Here is a 23,036-nt window from a genome sequence, read left to right on the forward strand (position 1 = left end):
CTTGGTCAGTCTAAACATCAGTGTTATCAGCTCTGTTCCGAGGCTGAAAGTCAAAAACACAGTGCTGCAACAGCTACTAAGAAGGAGAAAAACTGACTGCTACTGCTGAACCCAGGACACTGGTGCAGCACTGGATACCATTGTGCCTGCAAGGGCATATTCGTGGGTTGTGATTCAACTTCTTGTCTGCTGGGACCATGTCAGTCAAAAGAAAAAGCAGACAGTTCACCTTCTGAGAATAGAATAAACACTGTGAGACTAAAATGGTGTATCTTTGATGATTAAAAACTTGTTTAAATTATACCAGACTTATTACATCACAGATTTAATTTTGAAAACAATATCATCCAGTTCTTTTATGTACAATCCTGAATGTACAAAATCTTGGGGTGGAAGGTTTTATGAAATACAGATGATCATTAAACAGTGATGAACACTTAGATACCAGACTTAACTAACGATATTCAAATTATTAGTCCACAAATAATTTATTTTCCCTTGCTATTACAGAATTAAGTCCTAAATTCATTGAAGAATGAGTGAATTTCAGCCTTCCTGTCAGAATGGTACACCAGGCTTGTTTAACAGATCTTGGAGTGGATGGCACCATCAGCAGGTGATTGGTGCTGCAGAGACAGTCGTCCTTCGCTCTCTGAGTGGGATTATGTGTTCAACAGGTTTAGTTGGAAATATGCTCATTGTGTTCACAATAGTAAGATATGGAATCAAATAAATTTTTCAATAAGATTTACTTTTAAAAAAATAAATTATGACTGCATGAAAGAAGTCACTGCCCAGCACAGATAAGGATAGCAAGTCTTTCATGCTGTTTAGTCATTGACATTTACTTCTCATTAAAGCAAATTAAATCATGAATATAGATAGCAGTAATTTATGTCTTCTTAGCCTTTTCCTCTATGAGATAGCACTTCAGTGCATGAGTGACTTCAAACATACTCAAGGAAACCTAAATACATACCTTCTTCCCTAGTTTCTGTTACAATTGACAGCAATCTTGCAATTAGCATATGTAAAAGCTAGACTAACCTTTCAACTTTAGTTATGGTACCTGCCTGGCATTATAATGTTTTACAGAATTCTTTGATCAGTTGAAATACAGTCATTTTCTCCTTTGAAAACTGCTCCTCTACCTCATTATTTTGGTAACAGAGCTGTATCTATTTTCTGCCCGTTTACAGCAACTTCCTAGAACTCACTGGTCTTTTCCAACATTACCTTACTTCTGGAAAGACGGCCTTAGTGCTGGTCCAGGATTCTTACATGGCAGGAATTGATATATCAAGATATTTTTGATGTATTCTGACAAGGCAAAATTACTGAAGTTTCTGAGGTTTTTGGGGCCATAAAATCAGACGCAACATTGTTATGCAAGAAAATACCTTTTAGTCTCTTAATTTTAACAAGAGATTTTTTTTATAAATATATACATATATAAAATAAAAAATAGCTGATGCTACCACAAACTCTAAATCCGTACGCATGTATCTTGAAAAGGTGTCTTTTATCTGAGGTGTAAATTTAAGATAAAGAATTATGAGAGCATAAGGCCAATATGCATGACACTCTACAAGGGTTAATAGGTGGACTCCATCCCTACATATTGTGCTTTTAAAGGGAAGATTTCCAAAGGACAACGTTGTACTGTATGTCAGCCCCTGAGCTTTAGTAAACTTCCCTAGAAACTACCAGAAATCTAGTGCTTGGTACACTCAAGAACATTGTAGCTCACATTCTGAATGCAGAGGGAACAAATGTGGAAACAATATGTCTGAGGTGAACATAATGGCAATATGAATTTTTAAATGTATGAATGAATGGAAAGGAGAAAAGAAATCCTTGAGTTTCTAAAAGTTTTTTGTAGAGTCTTTAATAGGATGGAAGGAAACTGACAAGGAGCAAAGATTTTTTTTTATTCTGGTGAAAAGCCTTTGTCTAACTGAAATAAAAATATGAGAGACAGTGGGAATAGACAGAAACAATGACTTGGGGAAAAAAAAAAGAATAGCATTTAAACTGTGTTTGCTTGAGAAAATTATATACATTCGAATTCATGGGTGTGAGCATTTGTACACAGGAAAAGAATTTAAATAGTGTATTAAATAGTTAGTGTGGTAGTTACCAACACTAAAAAAGACAGCCACAAGCCTCAGATTCTGTAAATAAATGTACATTTAAAAAGCAACTACATTTTGAAAAATAGCCATGTCAGAATCTCATCGTCTACTAGACAGATCGGATTCTGCTCAATGGCTCTGCTTCAGAGAGGTGTCTTGATCACATTTTCTCATTTCATTAAAATTAATACTTTTTAATTTTGTTTTCATTACAGAGTTAATTCTTTTAAGAGAGAAATAAGCTAGATTATCTCTTTAAGTAGAAAGTTATTTACTTTCCAGTAGTGTCATGGTTTAACCTAGTTGGCAAGTCAGTCATGCAGTTTTTACTCCCCGTCCCCCAGCCTCCCAGAGGGATGGAGAGAATTGAAAGAATGTAACTCCCATGGGTTGAGATAAAAACAGTCCAGTAACTAAGGTATAACACAAATCACTACTGCTGCCACCAATAATAATAATGATAAGAGAAATAACAAGGGACGAGAATATGATACCACCTGCCGAAAACGAGTCCGACTGAGCAGAGCGTGCCCTTCCGAGTAACTCCCAGTTACATCCCCGGGCATGACGTGCTGTGGTATGGAATACCTCTTTGGCTAGTTTGGGTCAAGTGTCCTCTCTCTGCCTCCTCCCGGCTTCCCCTACTCCCTGGCAGAGCATGAGACTCACAAAGTCCTTGGTCAGAGTAAACATTACTGAGCAACAACTGAAAACATTGGTTTTATCAGTATTATCCTCAGGCCAAAAGTCAAAAACATAGTGCTGCACCAGGTGCTAAGAAGAAGAAAAAGTGACTGCTGCTGCTGAACCCAGGACAAGTAGCAAATGCTTTACTCTTGGTAGAAGATGATAAAGAACAAACCATGGAATTTAATTTCAGTTCCCCAAATTTGTTTGCAAGTCTGCCAGCTAAAGACAAACATTTTAAAATTTGAATTAAACTGATATAATCTGCAATTTACTCAGAGAAAATAACTAAATAGCCTAATGAACTTCGATGTAATATATGCCTATGCAGTGAGATTTAATGTAAAAATTACTAACTCAATGACTTTTGACTGGCCGTCCTTGTGTGAATGAATTTCATCCCCAGGGAGTAATAGGAGTTGAGATACACTGCTGTTTAATTAAAATGAAAATGATAAAGAAAATGCTGCAAGGGTTCAGTGTCAGCCATAAGTAACCAATAATCTTCATCCCAGCAACCCAGAAAAACTGGTCCTTAGAACTGTGGTTCTGTTAGCAAGTATTTCATGTAAACTTGACTTTTCATGTAAATACTGACTTTGGTGGGCCAGCTGCTGGGAGAATAGCTGAGGTTTTATGGAGGGGGAAAATACAATCCAGACAACCCCAATTAGCTCCATTAGACTGACTTTATATTTTGAAGAAAAAGCATGTTACAGAAGAGAAAAGGGTATCAAACACAATTTCAATTATTTACAAGTATTTCTTTTCATATTAACCTGATTTTTATTAAGGCAACTAATAGCAAGTGGTAAAATAGCATGTACTAAAATAGAGATTGCAGATACATGTGGCAACACTTCTTACTTGCATTCTGAGTCCTCAGCTGAAGAGGGTGTATTTACAACTGAATACAGAGTCAGCAGCAGAAAATTTTTGAAACCACTATGCACAGCTACTCTATCCAGATCAGAGATTTTATGTTATCAGTTTTTATGTACTGTCTTGTTAGGAGTTATTAAGTCAGCAAAAGAAGAACACAGTAAGTTCAAGAATTATAGCATGAAAAAAAATTGCTAAATTGTGGATGCTCCTAGGTGATGTTGATGACAAACAAATTTCCTGAAAAGATTTTCAGAAGTAAATAGATTAACATGGAACTTTGAGGGACTGACTATGAGGCTGGCCAGATTTCATATTTTCCTTCAAAGACCTGGGGCAAAGTGTAGGATTGTGTCAATAATATTCCTAATAACATACACTAGGGAAACGTGGCTGATGTTAAGGAGTACGAGACTGTCATAGAGAAAGAACCAGATAAAGACTAAAGGAGGGACTAAAGCAATAGAAATGTGGTAACATTTAGTAGCACAAAGCCATGGAATTTTTTTCTTATTAGTATTTTTTTATAAATAGGAAGCACCGCTGTCAGTTAGAAAACAACAGAGGAAAAGCTCCTGGGATTGCTGTGGTCTGTCAAAGGCTAAAGCTGCATGAGAAGCACACAGCTGTAATATATGTAAGGCTCTGCTCTTCCAGTGAAAAGAGGGAAATGCTAATGCCATTCTCCAGCCCTGAAAATACATACTCAGACCATTCTGAAGGGCCTGAAATACAACTCTCACCAGCTGTTTCCGGGAAAGATGAGATATTCAGTCTGGAATAAGAAAAGAAAAGAACAATTACTAGAACCGGAAAATAGAGAACTATGAAAATTCACCTAAATTTGTTTAAAAAAATAAAAATAGACCCAGAAGTGTATGTTTGCTCTCTGTAAATTGGGATCAAATACAGCAGAAAGGATAAAGAGCTGTTTAAACTAAAGGCCAAAACTGGTATAAGAGCAACAGGGTAGACTGCAGTGAGGACGTATTAAAGGTTGTTAACTGAAAGGTGATTTATACCCTCCGAGAACAGTGATGTCTTGCCTTCAGTAGGAGTAATAGCAATAGAATGATTATTTCTGAATTGGAATTACCCTATTATGAGGAGGCCTTTTCTGCTCTTGTTGCCTGTGACAGCCAACAACTCAGTTCTGTGACAAGGGTTATCTCTTCCAATCTTGGGTTCCTGCTTTTCCTAAATCTAGCAAAAGAAAACCCTAACATGTTAAAAAACATACTTAGTGTCCTATAACATATCTCAGCTCTTCTGTTCTTTATTCATCACTGAGACGGGGAACTAAATGTTGCTACACTGAGACAGCATGCTGTCAGTTTGCTCTGATTTCTATGATTCTGGTTTAGATCTCTTTCAGAAATCAAACAAAAACAAGCTAATGTTAGAGATGTGGGACTTCCCATGATGACAGCTGGCACAGCAACTGATACATGTCTCTAAGTGATGTTATCTGCCTTGACTGTGAGATTCAGTTAAACAGTAATATATTTTTGGACCAGGATATTTTGGACAAACATTTGTAGCATTGCTAATCTAATGCTAAACATTGGATAACATTGTTATCCAACAATAAATTAGATAGTGAATTACTTGGAAGCATTCACTGCTAGATACATTTAAATGAGGGAAGGCAGAGAGGCAGAGGTGTAGAACAGAAATGGCTGCCATTTTTTGTGCAGTTTCTCATAACAGGTACTGAGCAAGATCCATTCTCACAGGATCTTATAAGCCTTACTTAATTGTACAGATGTGAGCCAAATTTTTTCAGTGTAACTTTGATTCCCCAAGGGAGTCATCAGGGTGTCTCCGTAGAGGAACACTACTGAGTATAATACCTATCATCTTTGTTATGATAAACTTCTCCCGAGTTCTATTTCTCTGCAGTGATTGTAGAAGCCAAGAACGATAGGAGGCATTAGAGGTCTAAATTTCAAACTGAGAAAATGAGCATAAAAGAATCCCACCCTCAATTAAAAGGAGAAAAGATAGCACAACTCTTTCCTGGAAAGTATTGAGATGTTTTTTCAGCTACTATGAGAAAATAACTATGAGAAAAGATCCAAGAGGAAGCACAGTACAGGCTTACCAGCACAAAAGGACTACAGAATAGTGTCAAGTAGGTATAGGACCGCTGTTCTTGGACATGGTCTTGTTAGGAACCAAGGATCTACGTAAACTCCAAGTGAGAGCAGAAGGGAAGTGGACTATGGTTAATGTCAGAGATGGAAATTTTAAAAAGCGTCCTCCAAGACAAATATGGTTTCTGCAGATGGTTAGATTTTGTAGGGGAGGAGAGGTCTAGGTGGGAGGATGACTTTAAAGCTGTTTGTACTTGCCATTGCAGACATAGCCCAGAAGGAATGTCATTTTTATCCTTTTCTATTTGAAGAAAAGGTATGTGCTTGTGTTTTTAAATGTGTGATGCCTATAAATAATCTTGTCTTTGACCAACATGTCCAAATTAACACTTAAGCTTCTAGTTAATGAAGACTCTCTGTCCAGGAGGGTATAAATAAATTCTGATGACAGCACATAATGCAGTCAGCGGGGATAAATAAAGACTGATGACAACACGTTATGCACTTGTCAAGTTCCTTGACGTTGTTACTGGAATGACAGCCAGTATGTAGATTATTATGTTGTCATGTCTGCTCAACACTTCTTTTTTTAATAGATTGGGGTAATTAAAATCCCAATCCATTAAAGCATTCTGTTCTTGTAATGCAGTAAATAAACCAAGGAAAGGTCCGATGAAGTTCAGAACAAACAAGTGTGCTCTTCTAATTCTGTGTTTGAGGGATATGTTGTGGGGCTAAGTTTTGGATTTGTGGATGTTTTCATTATTGCTGAGCACTCCTACAGAGTCAAGGCCTCCTCATACCGCCATGGCAGTGAATAGACTGGGGGTGCACAGGGAGTTGTGAGGGGATGCAGCAGAGACAGGTGACCCCAAATGACCAAAGGGATATCCCAGACCACATGGTGTCATGATCAGCAATAAGCTCGGGGAAAGGTTGGCAAGGGGGCCACTGCTCAGGGACTGGCTGGGCATCGATTAGTTTGTGGTAACTGTTTTCATTTGTACCACTTGGTTTTCTTGGGTTTTATTTCTCTCTCTTGCTATTTTCCTTTTCACTAAAAGGTAGTAGTATTTTATTTTATGTTATTTTAATGAACCGTTCATATCTCAACTCATGAGTTTTCTTACACTTCAAATTCTCTTCCCCATCCTGCAGGGCAGTAGGGAGAGAGGAGTGAGCAAGCAGCTGTGTGGTGCTTAGTTGTCTGCTGGGATTATACCCCAACAAGCATAAAGTGTGCAAGTTTCAAATCTGAGATTCTCATTCTGAGTTCAGAAGTAGTTTCCAATAAAGTGTGATTTATCCTGTATATGTGAATAAAATGAAGCAGAAAAGGACCAATTAAACTTTTTTTGTAAAGCTACGTGCACAGGCAGTTTCCAGATGCTTTGAAACCTGTGTGTTAATGGTGCCATTTGACACCTTGCAGAAAACACAGTCTGGGGCTTCTCTTTTCCTGGAGATTTTGCATCCTTCGGTGTTGGCAAAGCTAAAGGCACTGGAGAAAAAAGATCACACATGCGTCATTTGCTCCACAAGCTCCAGTCATTAGCGCCAGCAGATATACTTTATGGATGTCTGGTTTTGGTTTCAGTATCATAACCAGATGACAATGAATCATACTTTGTAATTTATTTAAAATGTTTGAAAAGAGTACTTTCGTCTGGCTCATTCCCTCTAGCTTAAATCTGTTTCTTTGGAAACATCGTTATTTCATATCTTGAAGCATGCAGTGAAGGCAACATGAAAAATATGACATTAAGAACTCTTCTCACACAGGTCCTTTTAGGAAATGATGGCCATAGAGCTGGATTTCTGAATGTGGTCCAAGGGTGGCGAGGTGGAGTTCTCCCAGCTGCAGGTTCTTAGGTGCCTTCCACTAAGAATGACAAATAAACTGGTACTTTGTAGTAGACTGGGAAAAAAATTGATTAGAGATACTGAGGGGGAGCATAGACAAATAGCTTAGACTAGACAATCTGTAAGTGATCTTAGATAGGGTGATTTCTATATGGAGACTGTGGATAAGGACCTTTTAATAAAGCCCTGGAATTAAAAAATATTTTGCAAATATCAGTGCTTTTCAAAGATGCTTTGAGCTCTTTTCCTGAATTTGTATAGAGGAAGGCAACTTAAAGTCAGGAATTCTTTCATTTACATGTATTACATTTGTCCAAAGCTAAATCAGGGAATGTACTAAGGATTATATTTTGGCAAAGGAAACTAGAAAAGTATATATATCACACAAAAGCTATGCAATATAGACATTATGAAACTAGCAAAGCCAAACTCTAGTACTTAGATGAAGACTCTGCATGCAATTTTAACTCAGTTGCACTCCTTGTGTACATATAAACTTCACAAGACTGTCTTTGAATATTTGATTGAGTGCTGATTCTTTTCCCAGTGGATCATTCATCTTTCAGCAGTTCCATTTTTACCTTGAGCATTCAAGAATCTCCTGTCTGCATCTCTGAGTTAGATTCAGCCTTGGGTCAGCTACATTGCGAGAAGGCTCTGATCTCTCTTATTATTTATGCTAGGCTTATATTTCTAGAGTTCCTATGTCCCTCAGACCTGTGTTTATTTTGAACACTTTATAGTTTTCAAAGGAGAATATGAATAATTGTGCTGTTAATAAAATAAGTAGCCATTCAACCTCACTGGAAAGCAAAATTATGGAAAACAATATATTTTTCTTGAGCCTAAAATATTTAGTTTGAAATATCTTCGGGTTGACAAACTTCCCCAGACTCTAAAATAGTGGTTGTGCCAGTGCACTTATTTGTGTGGAGTTCAGTTTTGAGGTCCACTTTATTGACAGTATAGAAGATATGTCAATTAATCATATTCATGTCTTCCAATTTATTTCTGAACCCAGAAGAAAACTATACCAGATATGTACATCTGCAATCTAGCTATAGCAGATTTGGTTCATATCATTGGCATGCCCTTTCTCACTCACCAGTGGGCACACGGAGGCAAGGGGCGTTTTGGCAGCCCTCTTTGCACCATCATTACCTCCCTGGACACATGTAACCAGTTTACACGCAATGCCATTATGACCGCAATGAGTTTGGACAGGTATGTGGTTTCACATCATCATTCTGTAACCCAGGACAATAATATCTGATTGTGTTTATGCAAAGCTGTAGTAACTGAAAAAAGAGAAATACAATCAGGTGTGGCTAATGATTTTTTGAAAACTGCAAGAATCTTTTTCTGATGTTTGTGGAGGTAGCAGAAGCATTTTAAGTCTTGCTGTAGCATCACACTATGCACAAGTCCTTAAGGGATCCCAGTCACCGCACAGTGCTACTACTCTAGGCTTATCTTTAGAGACAAAACTTCTAATAAAGGCTTAATGTCACTAAACCAAGATTTGGTTTAACCATTCACATTTAAGATTAAAAAATGGCTTCCAAGCAGACTGCAGAAACCTACTGGATCTGCTATTTGTTAAAATCATTGTTAAAATTCATTAGGAGTATGACAAGAATTTTAGCTTTTATCATAACTACAGATTTTAAAAACAGCTTCTGTATGTTCTTGATCTTAAAGAAAATTCAGGAAAGAAAAGTCTACTTTGGTCCAAAGAGGTCTTCTTTTATAAGTCAGAAAGAGCATGAAGGAAAAAAGACAAACTATCCTGCATAGCACCAGGCACCGGTCAGTCGATGATTAACCGATTCCAGAAGAATCTAGGATAAATAGACAGAGTCAATGGGAAGGACACTTGCTATTGAACTTTTATCATAAAAGACAGCATGCTTCCATGGAAGTGGAATGTTGTCACTAAAAAGAGGGAGAGAAAAATATATATAGAAAGCAGAAAGTAGAAATTGCAAGTTATAAACAATTTTGAAACAGATGAATTAGGGCTATCATAAAGAGCCATAATATTAAAAGTCTTATTTCATTGACATGAAATTAAAAAAGAGTCAAGAAATTATCAGTTCCTTTGTAGTTCAATTTTTAAAGCTCTCTTCTAGTATTTGCATATGAGTAATGTGACAAATGAAAGCCTTTTCCTATATTCCTGAAGAATTTACATTTAGCAGTATCTTTACTGTTGCTGCTTAGAGAAAAACTTTTATGCAAAAGACAGTAAGGGCTAAGGCAGAATGTCAAAACCTGGTATAAAAAATAGTTTATGTCCCAGCTAAAGCCATGTCTTAACATGGAGATTTGTTTTGGTTTTGTTTTTTTAAAAAGGTAAAGCCTGTGCTTTCTTTTCCATTTTGAGGCAAGTTTTTCCATCTCAAATACACTTGCCTAGGTAAAGCTCTTCAAATTGCTTCTCTCCTAATACCAATACCTAATATCTGCTAATACCGATTAGGACCCTGTAGCCAAGAGGGGCAAAGATTTTTCAGGTGACGAGCTCCCAAACTGTTTATTGTTCGATAATTTCAGTAAAACACTTCTGAAGCCACCTAGGAGCTTTTCATTAAGTGAAAAGATTAAACCAGATATTTTGCAAAAAATCAGCAGATTTTATCAGGTTTTCTTTGACTGTAAAATCACCCCACATTTGCAATAAAAGCAAGAAACATAATTATACCTTAGTAAAAGTTATGGTTACTGCAACACTGGACAACTTCGTGTTCTCTTTCACATATCTCAAAAAAACAAAGAAGCACTTCTAAAGGAAGACAGGAACTGGTCAGACCTGGGAAGCCACTTCCAAAAGAAGCCTAAGCTGAATAAAATAACTACCACATGCAAATTAGTATCTGTCATATTGCTGGATGGTGGTTTTATTCCTATGAATCCTCTTCTTCATTATGAGAGTGAACTATGTCACGCAACAGTCCAATAGAGACTTTATTATTTCAGCTTTTTTTTTTTTTTTTGTGAATCAGATTTCTTTATAAGATCTTAAGAAGTGGCAAAACCCAGCTGTTCTCTTCATGGAGCTTTAGGGGTAAATTTATGAGGAGTACGATGTATAAAAGTTTGCTTTTCATTACTCCTTTTCATATGAAATTTAAAAAAAAATAGAAAATAAATAAAAAAAATCAGGAGATCTATAAAAACTATGCAAGTTGAGTATATATATTAACATTTCTGAGAAAGTTTCCTAAACTGACATCAAACATGTATTTTTAATACAGATTCATGTTTAGGCAGACATTACATGAATTATATTTTAATGAAAAATTTGTAGTACAACTTTCGCTTGTTGGTTAGAAAAAACTTTCATAAGAAGCAGCTCCTAGCACCTGTTCCTTAGGCGAGTATGAACATGGGCACACACAGAAAACAATCCTAATCCCCCATGTACATGAAGAGTAAATCTGACTGTTCAACAAAAATATTAGGATGCAAATCTGGCCTAAGTGAAATCAGAACTGTGTACAGTGGAGACAGCATCTCCTCAAGCCCAAATATTGATATACTTTTATGTTGTGTTGCTGTGTCTGGTAGGACAGGAACTTTCCAATAAGCCACTTGACTTTAGCTGAACGCTGTAATTAACGATGTTAGCGACTTCTTTAAAATGTCAAAGGAACACTTTAGTCTATGACATTTTTAAAAGGGAGCCAAGAATTACACATTCGAAATAACTAATGCAGAATAAGAAGTTACATCATCCCTTATTCCTTCATGGCACACAAAATGGCAGCCGGTAAAGCCTATGCTGGACTTTCTTCTTGTGACAGGATACTGTGAGGCACACCTCATTCCTTTTAGAATGAATTCACTGGAGCATGTCACAGGAAAATGTCACTGTTTGTGTACTTTCTTACAGAATGCACCTGCTGCTGACTACTTCTATAAAATTTGGTTAAAAGAAAAAGTGCGATCTTTTTGACAGGGGTTTGCTTGCCTGTGATCCCAGGCATATTTTGGTATGGTACAGCTATATAAACTTGTCTCAGCCTCCTGAGGAAGTTACTAAATGTTAAGCTGTGCAAAAATACCTAGAGGAGATCCATGTATGCTAAGAAAGCTAAGATACATCAAAGCCAGAGACAAGATTTTTGAGGTGGAGACAGCAGTTCAGAGGTTCAAGAGGAGAAACACTGGCACAAAGTAGTATAAAATACTAACAAAAATCAGGGAGTGTGAAGATGCCACTTCACTGCCATTGACAGCTGTACAGCAAAAACTCAATGGTGCCATACAGAGATGATAAGAGTACTAAGACTTAGCCTAGGACCTTGTTAGTCCTAGCTGTCTGTTGCCTACTGTAATAGCCAATAAATAATTGCTTTTTGTGAATATCCTGTTTCCAAAGTGCCTCTGTGCATGGGAAAAGGACCCTGAGCAAGCTCCTGAAATCTGAGAGTTACATAGGGTACCAGTCAATTTGGAGGCTTGCGTAAACATTTATTCAGCCTATCCCTTTAAGGCCTCAGCCACATAAATGGAGAAATGAAGCTGGGAAGATAAATCTGGAGTAAGTAGCTCTGTGACGGCTGCAAAGAAACAGGCAGGTGTTCCAAGTGTTTGCAGCAGCCGAGACTGACAGGCATGAGAAAATGTGTTCCTGGTTTGCCCATTGTAATGTTGCTCTAAGAAATTAAAATTTACCAAGGCAGTACCACTGGTAAGGTGGGGTCATATCTCTATGGAAGTCATGGGCTTTCAGTTATTTAAAACCAGAACCACTGGATTTGCCATGGACTAATCCATTTACTCATTCTTCACACTCCTTTTTCTATCATTCTTTGCTCCACTTCACATGCAGTCACAAGCACCTTAGCCAGAGGAAAACATAAAAACCTTTTAAAATCTCACTAAATACTTTCTCTTTCAAAAAGTCACCTTGGCCTTCACAATCATACTATGCACTATGGTGGTAGTTGGTCTCACAGATGTTGCTGCAGGCAGCATCATAACAGCAAGTTTGGCAGAAAGGTAGAAAGAAATGTGATAATAGGCATGGGTAACACGCACTCTACGACTTGAACTTTTTGAGAGATCTGCAGGCTCCATCACTGCTCCCTTCTCCAGCTCTCTGTGTCAGAGACGCAGCTCAGACACTCCCATTGTTTCATGTAAGTATTCTTCAGACTTTTCCCAATAAAAGACTCTCATTACCGAGAATTAGTTTGTCAGATGAGGGCACATGTCTGCCTTCAAGTTCCACTCTCTGTTTGAAGCTTAAATTGCCCTTATTTGAAGACCAGCACATTTTCCCAAATGCACCACTCACGGAATTTCACAATTTTATCATTGGACAATAGGCAAGATTAAAAATTGCACCCAAACTGAAACAACCAATAGAAACCCACTGCTGCAAAAGAATGGAGACAAAAGATGCTTGATAAGTATTTAGGGTGAGATTAATTTCTTACTGTCTGGGGAAGGGTAAATGAGAACACTGGCAGGCTGGAACAAGTTCAAATTCTATCAAGAAAATAACATTGTTTATGTTGAATTGAATTTGTGGTGGTGTCTTCATTCCATCCACCCTAATTATTTCCTTTGCATCTTTAAATTCATTAAATGACTTTTTTTTTCATTTGCTGAGCTGAATATTAAAAATCAGAATTAGAAACCCAGGTAACTTATCCTTTATATTAACATATCATTATATGAAAATATCCAGAAAAATAATTGTGTGAAAACACAAAGTGTGAAAGAAAGTGTGGAAACTCATCTAACAATACTTAGGGAAATACGCTTCTATGCAGGCCAAATTTTAAGGCATGATTAGTAAAGTGTGCTTTTCTTTTGGGAGAATCCTGTGAAAATTCAGCTGTGTATCCAGGAAAACACTGTCTACACAAGGAAAAGAGCCAACACATAGGCAGTGATAGGCATCTCTGGAGCTGGAAAGTGTGGATTCAGTACTTATCTCAGGCTAGAGGGTTCAATTGTACACACCATTCCTTCCCTTAATGATCTTCAATGACCATTAATGCATTTAGTTTTATTGCAAACTACATTAGTCCCATAACCACCAGACTGCAGCTGCTATCCGAATGAGTTACATTCACTGTTGATAAGTTTTGTGCTGCATTGCGCCCTGGTCCTTTGGGCAAAGGCAGTATCACCCGTTAAGTCACATGTCACATGGTGCCTTAAGAACTTCAGCGTTTTACATGCTAGAAGCCCTCTCTCTGAGGCTCTGTAGCTGGTTTTCTGTTGGGAGCTCTGTGCACAATCACCCAAGCCACCGTGGCAGTCTTTCCCAGAACCTCTGGGGCAGCTTTTTCCCCTTGTTCCCACGCTGTGGATCTTGCACTGTTATCCTCCCAGCCCTGCACCTGCAAACCCAACAACATTGTTACAGTGGGTTCTCATGGGAAGTAACTGCCACCAGCGTGAGAATCACCCCTTCTTCCCCTCCCTTTTCCTACCTACCCTGTGATCGAAGCTTCTGGTTGATATTAGTGGACCCAAAAACATGCGTGCCCCAAACTTAACAGCAAGTCATTGTGCAGCCTCAGCAAAGCAACACCAACTGCCTCAAAGGCAAGAGCAACTGCTAAGAAGTGAGTCTTGATGAAAACTATATTGATACTGTGGAAAAAACATTAGACGGGGAACCATGTATTGCACTGGAGAAGAGACCCAGAGAAGGATGCTTGTCTGAAGCTTCCCCATTACTTTTTCTCCTTTCATTTTGATTTTCCCTTAAAGTCACTATATGCCATCAGCTACAGACTCTTCTAATAAATCTCTGTGCATGTGAACCTGTCTCAAAAACCTTTGTGTAATATATAGTTCTAGACCCTTAATGAGAGAGCAAATAACCAATGTTTTTGTGGTTATGTACCTTGTGAGCTTAAGCAGATTGAAACAAAAGGAGGATCTCACTGAAACCTTCCAACTAAAGAGGAACATACAAAAGCATTAAGGACCTTTTATATCATCCAACTGTAGGCACCAGCTAAAGTTCAGTCTCTCATTAACAGCAGGCAGTAGGCATGTCTAAAAGGTGATTCACAGGGAGTACGAAGAGCACAGCGCAGGATGGAATATCATGTCCTGTCACCTTCCTTGCAGCCAGCAGGAGGAGAGGAGCCTGGTTAGGCATGCTTCTTGCTCCATGTCAGCTAGTAATGTCACTTTTCTGCACTTCCCTGACATATCCTATTTCCATCTTATACACCCCAATTTTCTTACAAATACCTTGTTTAATTAACAGTTTATTCACAGTTTGTAATGTCCACTGCAACTGTCTTCAGCACTCTTACTTTGGAAACATATTTGCTGCCACTTTAAAAAAGAGTTGCAGTATTGCATCCCCGTGGAGATGTTGTTGTTTGCAGTACCTAAAAAATGAAAGCAAGCTCAAAGTAGACACAGTACACTGTGCTTACACGGAGACTAAGAGGCCAAATTTTGTGGAAAGCAGTAGTAATCACAAGTTTTAAGAACCTGAGAAGCCTGTAAATTACTCTCTATTACACAGATCCTGTAAGCAGTATCGATGTCAGAAGCTATTTCCATGAGGCAGCCAGTGAAACAGGAGAGGTAGCTGTACCAAGAATGGAGCAAAGTAGCTCTACCACTGCAAATGTAGAGGATTTCTGTTCTTTCTGTGACTATCATGAGGACTGAGAAAAACTGCATGAAATTAGAGAAAGCTTTTTAAGCTATCGTATGCCAGAAAAGCCTTTTGCTGATTCTAGCAATAATGGCCGTTACTTAAACTTATTTAGGGAAAAGAACTTGATTGTTGCAAAGCTTGAATAATTAAAGAAATCTATTTCTTACTCAGATTCAAGTAAGACTGAAAATAATCTAATAAAACATGAAATATGAATCTTGCTTGATCTTATGCAACAGTTCCTGATTTTCATTGGCACAAGGGTGCCAATGCCAAGCAAGTGAGGTGCTGCAGGCAGCTTGTTCTGACAGGCTAGTGGACCTATCTGCATCTGGTTTTATTTCATTAAGTACTTTTAAGAAGGAATCACATTTTTATGAAGACTGCTCCTGTTATTGTGTTTTTTCTGCATAAATAGTTCACTGTTAGAGTTGTTTCTAGATCTCATATAGGTTAAGAGTGATGAAGAATTAGTCACTTATGTTGCTGCCTGTTTAATGGCACTTGGTCAGGGCACATCAAAAATGGTTGTTTCTGGGGAAAAATGTCTTCTGCAAGAATGAAGCACTTTCCAAATCAGCTTTCTTATATAAGCTCAGCACAAGCACCATGGAATTCCACATGTAGATGATAACCCTTTAGAATAACGGTGCTTTCTAGGCAGTACCTGAAACCATCTTAGCATTCATGTTACACTAGCATGGACTGTTTTGCTTTTTTGAGCTGTCATTTTTTTTTCTACTCTACAAGAACTAAAATTCAGTGAAAATTTCACCTGCATTTAAAAATTTCTCAGTTTTATCTTTTCCACTTGTATAGGTTTTAAGTACTCTGACATGGGGTCTAGAAGATAGAACTTGGTAGAGAAACTGCTAATGGTCAGTCACCAAGAAAATTATTTCCAAGTGTTGTTTAAATTCAGAGTAATTTGCCTTGCTCATAGCAGCTAGCAAGTTATTCATTTTCAGTTAATTTCAGAAAATTACAGTTTCAGAAGATTTCTGTGGCTATGATTCAGAGTTTGCAGTCTTTTTAAAAGAAACTGAGTAAATCTAACTCACATAAGAGAGCTGTGTTTCACTGCTACTATTGGAATCTCTTCCAAACTTTTACATGAAAAAAAGCTTGTGTGATATAGTTGAAGAGGGCAAAATGAAATCTTTAATCCATTTTGTAGAGGCTGGTGATAAAATAGATATTAAAAAAAGAAAAAATAAATAAAAGCCTGAAAGCTTCCTCCCTCCTTTTTTGGGTAAATTGTTGACATTCAGAGCTTTAATTAACTGTATTACTTGTCATTAATTGAAGAATACACATTGATAAATGGATGAACTGAGTTTTCTCCATAAGTTACATCTCCCCCATTTCTCTTTAATATTATGGCTCCCCACCCACACACCAGCTCCTGCTGCCAGAGGTTTAGTTCTTCCACCTGTCCTTTTCCCTGTCATAGAGAATGAGTTGGTGGACACGGGCCAAGGCAGAACCATAAGCCTCATCACCTTCAGTCTGGATGGCAATGAGTACAGATGGCACTGGCAGGGCTAGGACCTCAGCAGCAGACCTCTCATATAGGAGGGGAACAAAACTGATCATATTCTTAAGATGACAGCAGTGTGAAGAGAGCCACCCCTCTGCCAAGGTTTCCACCAGGAGTCCCTGCTGAGAACTGTATCTGTGGCAGCTGGCCTGTTGAGCACCAAAGTGAGGTCAGTTGATGCTTGTTTCCGTTTGTCCATGTGGCTGTATCACCTCAAAGCCATTGCAGGGCAGTGCTGCAGCTCCTTTCAAGCTACCTTGCAGAGCATAGCAAGTTTGACAGCCTCAAATCAGGACCAAGACCCAGAGCAACGGAAACTTTCAGCTTCTCACCTACTGTCTGCACCCAGTACCATTTGGCCAGAACTGCAGCTGGTCCTAGTATGCCAGATTCTGCATGTGCAAAGAATGGAAAGAGAAAAGAAGAAATTTCTTTTTAGTTTTCTTTACCTTTGTTGAATTTATTCAAAGGTGATCTGATACCATTCTTGCCAAAAAAAGTTGTCAAACTATGTATTAAGTGTCATGCGAGTAGGTAGTCTGATCTTACCTGGAAATGAAAAAGTGTAGCAAACAATACACTATACGCTATAAAATATTGAAGCATTCCTAGAGCTCAAATATATCAGGATGCTCTTTTTTTTTTTTTTAATATAGTTTTGCCTGTATTAAATTATCTCCAGTTCTTTTCCAGAACTAACTTCTTTCAGTTTTGTTTCTGCTTGCTTCTTGTATGTCTGAATTTTTAAGATTTATTTCCTACATGCTAATCTACTGTCATTTGTTAAAAACTCTTATCGTACTAATTAAATAATGTTGTGACAGAAAGCATAATCAATTATAACAACACCTGTTGAATGTTAAGGGAATTGCTTGAATAAAAGCCATTCTGACATGTTGTACTAGACAACCTTTTAAAAAATGCAGTTTCCTTCCTTTTCCATGGTTAGTCTTAGAATTTTTATTTTGTGGTCAACAATTTTAACCTCAGTATTTTATATTTTTTTCTTTTCTATTTCTCTGTTGCCTCGTTTTACAGGTACCTCACTCTTGTCCAGCCATTTCGCCTAACCTATCTGAGAACAAGATCAAAGACACTTCGAGTCAATTTATGTTTATGGGTGGTGTCACTTATTCTGATGTTCCCTGTGTGGGTGTACTCAAAAGTAATCAAGTTCAAAGATGGTTTGTAAAGTTGTGCTTTTGATTTAACCTCACCTAATGATGTTCTCTGGTGACCTTTCAAAGCCCAGGGTATCATGTCTTCAGCTGGTGTTGAAGGTACCACCCATTTTGTCTTTGACATCCCTGACAGGCAGACGGATGGAATAGAATAAAATAGAATTAAAGGTAGAAGCTGAGCCTTATATCATTCTGATCATTACACCAGTTTGTATTGGTAATACAGAGGCAGCCCTAGCGTGACCAAATTCAGCAAGATAGCTCCCACAACAAATGTAAAAGATAAGTACATCTGCTTCTCTTGCTGCATTTAGGTAACTGTTGTTTGCAAGTGAAAACTCATTGCCCTTTCTGACCTGACAGACTGTCATGTTTGGAAGATATAGATCACTGAAGAGATTAAACACTCTTCAGTTTGCATATATGGCTTTCCAGTATCTCACGGTCTAACAGATATCTGCCTACTTAGAATCATAGAATCATAGAATGGTTTGGGTTGGAAGGGACCTTAATATTATCCAGTTCCAATCCCCCTTCCACTAGACGAGGTTGCTCAAAGCCCCATCCAACCTGGCCTTGAACACTTCCACAGCTAATCTGGCTACAAATCACTGAAAGGACCTGCCACCAAACAATCATTTTCCAAAGCAAGAACATCCAGTCCACTACACTAAAGCAAAAGAGCGGTTTGTAGAAGTGGTTGCTTTCTAGAATTTTGTTGTTGTTGTTGTTGTCCATTCCCATTTTAGAAAGTAATTACAGAAAATCCTATCTCTTGTTGCATTATTCACTTGGCCTGCCATGAAGAGAAAATTTGGTTTCTATTAGTATGGAATGAAACAAATACTTGTTGAATTCAAGCTAGCTTGCCGGTGATGACTAGCAAGGGATATGAAAGAAAATTTTAGAAAACTTATGTAACAGTAACTTTTGGCTGATACTGGGTGGTTTTAAATTAGCATGTTCATTTGGATAAGGAAGGTGTTTTTGGAGTAATTGTCTCCAATTACCACACTTGAGGTCACTTATTCAGCAGTCTCAGATCACGTGATCTGTATACTTTTCAGGTGAAATCAGACTGGAAAAGGGCTCCAGAAAATCAATGAATGGACTCAAGTCACTGTTATCTACTCAGTCCTCAATCCACAGGGTGCAATTAGAGAAAGTTCTAAGTTAAACCCCCTTAACATATGTATGTGCATCATGCCCTGAGCACCAAGTACTTCACTTTACAGATTTTCCCTAATCATTTGCTCCACTTGTTAAGGCAGACAAAGCTAATAAGAGTGTATTTGAGCCTTTTTTGTTCCAGCTTCCCTTCTCGTTGCCCCCCTCCAATTGAATCACAACCAGATATTTAATGGAATTAATTCTAACTCCAGAGCACCAAAAAAAAAAAAAAATGTGTAGCAGTACAGAAATAAACTGTTTTAATGTCAGCAAAGATCCATGAAATTCACTGCTGAAGATTTAAGGGATGAGTAAAAACAACCCCTGAAATATGACTGATTATTTTCAAGAACTTGTGAAGGACATGAGGCCCCTAATAGCCTGAACAAAATCAAAGAACATAGGAGAAAAACAGATTTGAAAGAATTTTGGGAATTCAGTCTAGTCCATCCTCTCTCAGATGGCATGACCAGGTAGACAGTTTAAAAAAGAGTTTTAAAAACAGTGAGTGTCAATAGCCAGAAAGTTTAACAAATTATCAAGATATCAATCTGTAAAGCAATAAGAAAAACTATGTCTATTTGTCAGGAACAAATTATAACAATCTAATTTCCTTCTTTGATGGAAGTTCACCCGATAAAGACTAAATAAAAGTAAAATATCTTGAACTGTAACAAAATAACAACACACCAGCTAGGAAAGATGGTGTTGATTAGATTACACTAACGGTGCAAGAATGGTAGAAAAAATTGTGCTCAGAAAATGATCTACTGGTCTACTATCTGACAAGCAAAATATCAGGGGACTAAACAGACTATGTCCTGCATAAGTGTTCGCAAGAATTTTCACTAATTACCCAGGGGCTGGAAGAAGTGCACACATAAAGAATTTGGAAAGCTGAGAAGTATCCTTTTTAGCTTTCTTTTTGTAGTCAACCACATTTCAAGAAGTGCTAAACACAGACTTAATACTTACAAGTACTTGCAGTTCTAGGTACTTGCTGCTATCTAAAACAAGCTCCATGTATCTCTAATCAAGAATTGCAAATCAGAGACACTTTTATGAAAAATGGCATTTATATTTCTTTTACATTTTTGTGGTTGTATTTGTGTAATAATCTTGTTTGTTCCTCTTACATTTTGTTTTACAGGTATATGCTTTATCTTACTATAACAACTTTCTTTTTTCTTTTGCCACTGATATTTATTTGTTATATTTTAATTTTATGTTAGACATGGGAGATGTATCAGCAAAACAAGCAAGCAGGAAGGTAAAGTATTATTCATGCTTCTTCCTATATCACATGCTCTGCTCAGACTGGTGTAGGTTTTATATGTAACAGGACAAAAAGAACAATCCTAAAGCAACAGTCAGACACTGCATCATGTAACATTCAGTGCTTCAGACACTGTATTATGTTTCCAGGAAACAAACTAGGGATGGGATTCAGGGGAAGAAGCAAGGTAACTTAGATAAAAGGAAACATTGTGGAGAAAGTTGTGGCTGAAGTTCTCAGTTTATCTGAGAAAGACAAATGGGCACCACCCAACCCTGTACTTCTGGCTACGGGAGGTTATCTGGGTCTCATGGCTCCAAGGTCTCAGTTCAGGGATTGGGAAACTCGAGGAGAAAATGAATACCTGGTCTGATACCAGCTGCTATGCCCCAGGGAGCTGCAGGTTGAGTGTCTCCAGGCTGCACTGCCCATCCTGTAGAAAGGGGACTCCAGACCCCACAAGGATCCCTAGCCACTGTTGGCAGCTTGGGAAGATCCAGGTGTCATGGTTTAAGCACAGCCATAAATCAGACCACACAGTCTCTGTTGCACTCCCCCTCCTTCCCCCCCACCCCCCCCAGAGGGGTGGGGAGGAGAGTCAAAAGAATGTAACTCCCACGGGCTGAGATAAGAACAGTCCAGTAACTCAGGTATAACACAAACCACTGCTGCTACCACCAATAAGAATAATGACAAGGGAAATAACAAGGGAAGAGAACACAACCGCTCACCACCCGCCGACTGATACCCAGCCCGACCAAGCAGTGATCTCGCCCTTCCGGGTCACTGCCCCTAGTTCTACATCTTGGGCATGACATGCTGTGGTATGGAATACCTCTTTGGCTAGTTTGGGTCAGGTGTCCTGTCCCTGCTTCCTCCGGGCTTCTCCTCCTCCCTGGCGGAGCATCAGACTCACAAAGTCCTTGGTCAGAGTAAACATGACTAACAACTAAGCAAAAAAGTAAACATGAGTAACAACTAAAAACATTGGTGTTGTCAGCTCTGTTCCCAGGCCAAAAGTCAAAACCACACTGCACCAGCTACTAAGAAGGAGAAAAATGACTGCTACTGCTGAACCCAGGACACTAGGCAATAAAAGAAAATTGGCACATGAACAGATGAAATACAATTCCCCAGGTTCTGTGACAGCAGTTTTTCTGCTTGTACCAATTTTCTGTCAAAACGGAAATTGATTTCCATTTTAGAGAAGTTTTTAATTTCTCTGTCAGGAGTGTCATTTTCTTCTTTGCTCTAAGTCTCCTTTAAGCTCATAATCATAGAATCACAGAATCATAGAATAGTTAGGGTTGGAAAGGACCTTAAGATCATCTAGTTCCAACCCCCCTGTCATGTTTTAAATGGATATTTCCAGATGTTAGCAAAAAGATGTAGTTATAGATGAAAAAGAATGCAAAGCTATAGAGCTCTCATGCTGAAAAGGAGTAAACATTCTTAATGAAAATAATTGCCAGTATTTCATCAAATATATGTAAACTATTCTCAAGTGGCTCCTGTATGTGGCATAGAATTAAATTCAGCCTAATCAGAAGAAAGAATAATGTACAAGCAACAAAACTATATTAAGCTGTTGAGAGCTGGCCTTTACTTGCACTGTAGGTGAATTTGGTCTCAAATAACAGCCATTCTTTAGTAAACTCAATACATGCCATCATTTTCCCATCTTCACTTTCCATGCTAGGAATCCTTCTTTTACTTGTTTTGCAGTTACACCACCAGTATCCCCAGGAAAAGAATCCTGAGGCTCACTAAGACAGTGCTTGCTCTAGTCAGTGTGTTTGTGGTAAGCGCTGCCCCATTCCATGTGATCCAGCTCATGAATCTTCAGGTTTCTCAGCCAACTCTGACCTTCTAAGTGAGCTACTACATCTCCATCTGCCTCAGCTACACCAGCAGCAGCATTAATCCGTTTCTCTACATCCTGCTTAGTGAGAACTTCCAGAGCGTCTCCGGCAATGCACAAATGTGGAAGTCAGGATGGCAGACCGGGATGTCAATGTCATTGAAAACATCCTCAAGTCAAGTTGTTGATAGAACGGTTTTCTCCCAGGAAAAGTGCATTATATATGTATAGATTTTTCAGTTGCAGTAGATAGGCCTGATTTTACTACTTTCATGAAAGTGTAACTCAGAAATGGCTTTGTTGCTGGAATTGTTGGGCTGATGTAAGATCTGTAGCACTCTTTGAAATGTTAGAACTCCTAGAGGAGGGATTCTCTACAAAATGTTCTTTGTTACCATGCCATTGCCATTTTTTAATGATGATTTGCACATAGATGGACCAAATGTATGGAGACAAAAGTGGATTTTTATAAAAGCTGTAGTCCTTTAGCAGTAAGAAAATAGAAGGATTGTGGCAGGCTTTTAGGATCTGAGACTGTGCGTGAAGTCATGGAAACTGTAAGTTAATGGCCAAAAGAGTCTTAGTGATGACTCAGAAGGGAATAACTATTGATTTTTATCCTATCTACAGCTGTCTCATCTGGCATTCACTTCTGCAGCTATTAAAGTCAGGGGAGAGACATAAAGGCCCTTTC

At 38.3% G+C, this 23,036-nt stretch overlaps 1 protein-coding gene across 1 annotated transcript; it reads left to right on the forward strand.

Moving 5' to 3' along the window:
• Positions 1-535: 535 nt before the first annotated feature.
• MCHR2 (melanin concentrating hormone receptor 2) lies at positions 536-22,530 on the forward strand (the record flags this gene model as incomplete). The annotated part of the gene is given in 9 exon segments (XM_080615908.1): positions 536-712; positions 8,685-8,887; positions 17,893-18,043; positions 18,047-18,087; positions 20,356-20,434; positions 20,438-20,475; positions 22,207-22,351; positions 22,355-22,439; positions 22,442-22,530. Coding segments are annotated over 9 exon segments (1,008 nt in total).
• Positions 22,531-23,036: the final 506 nt, after the last annotated feature.

The sequence above is a fragment of the Psittacula echo genome (genome assembly GCF_963264785.1).
Source record: "Psittacula echo genome assembly, chromosome: 4".
In the NCBI taxonomy this organism is placed as follows: domain Eukaryota; kingdom Metazoa; phylum Chordata; class Aves; order Psittaciformes; family Psittacidae; genus Psittacula; species Psittacula echo.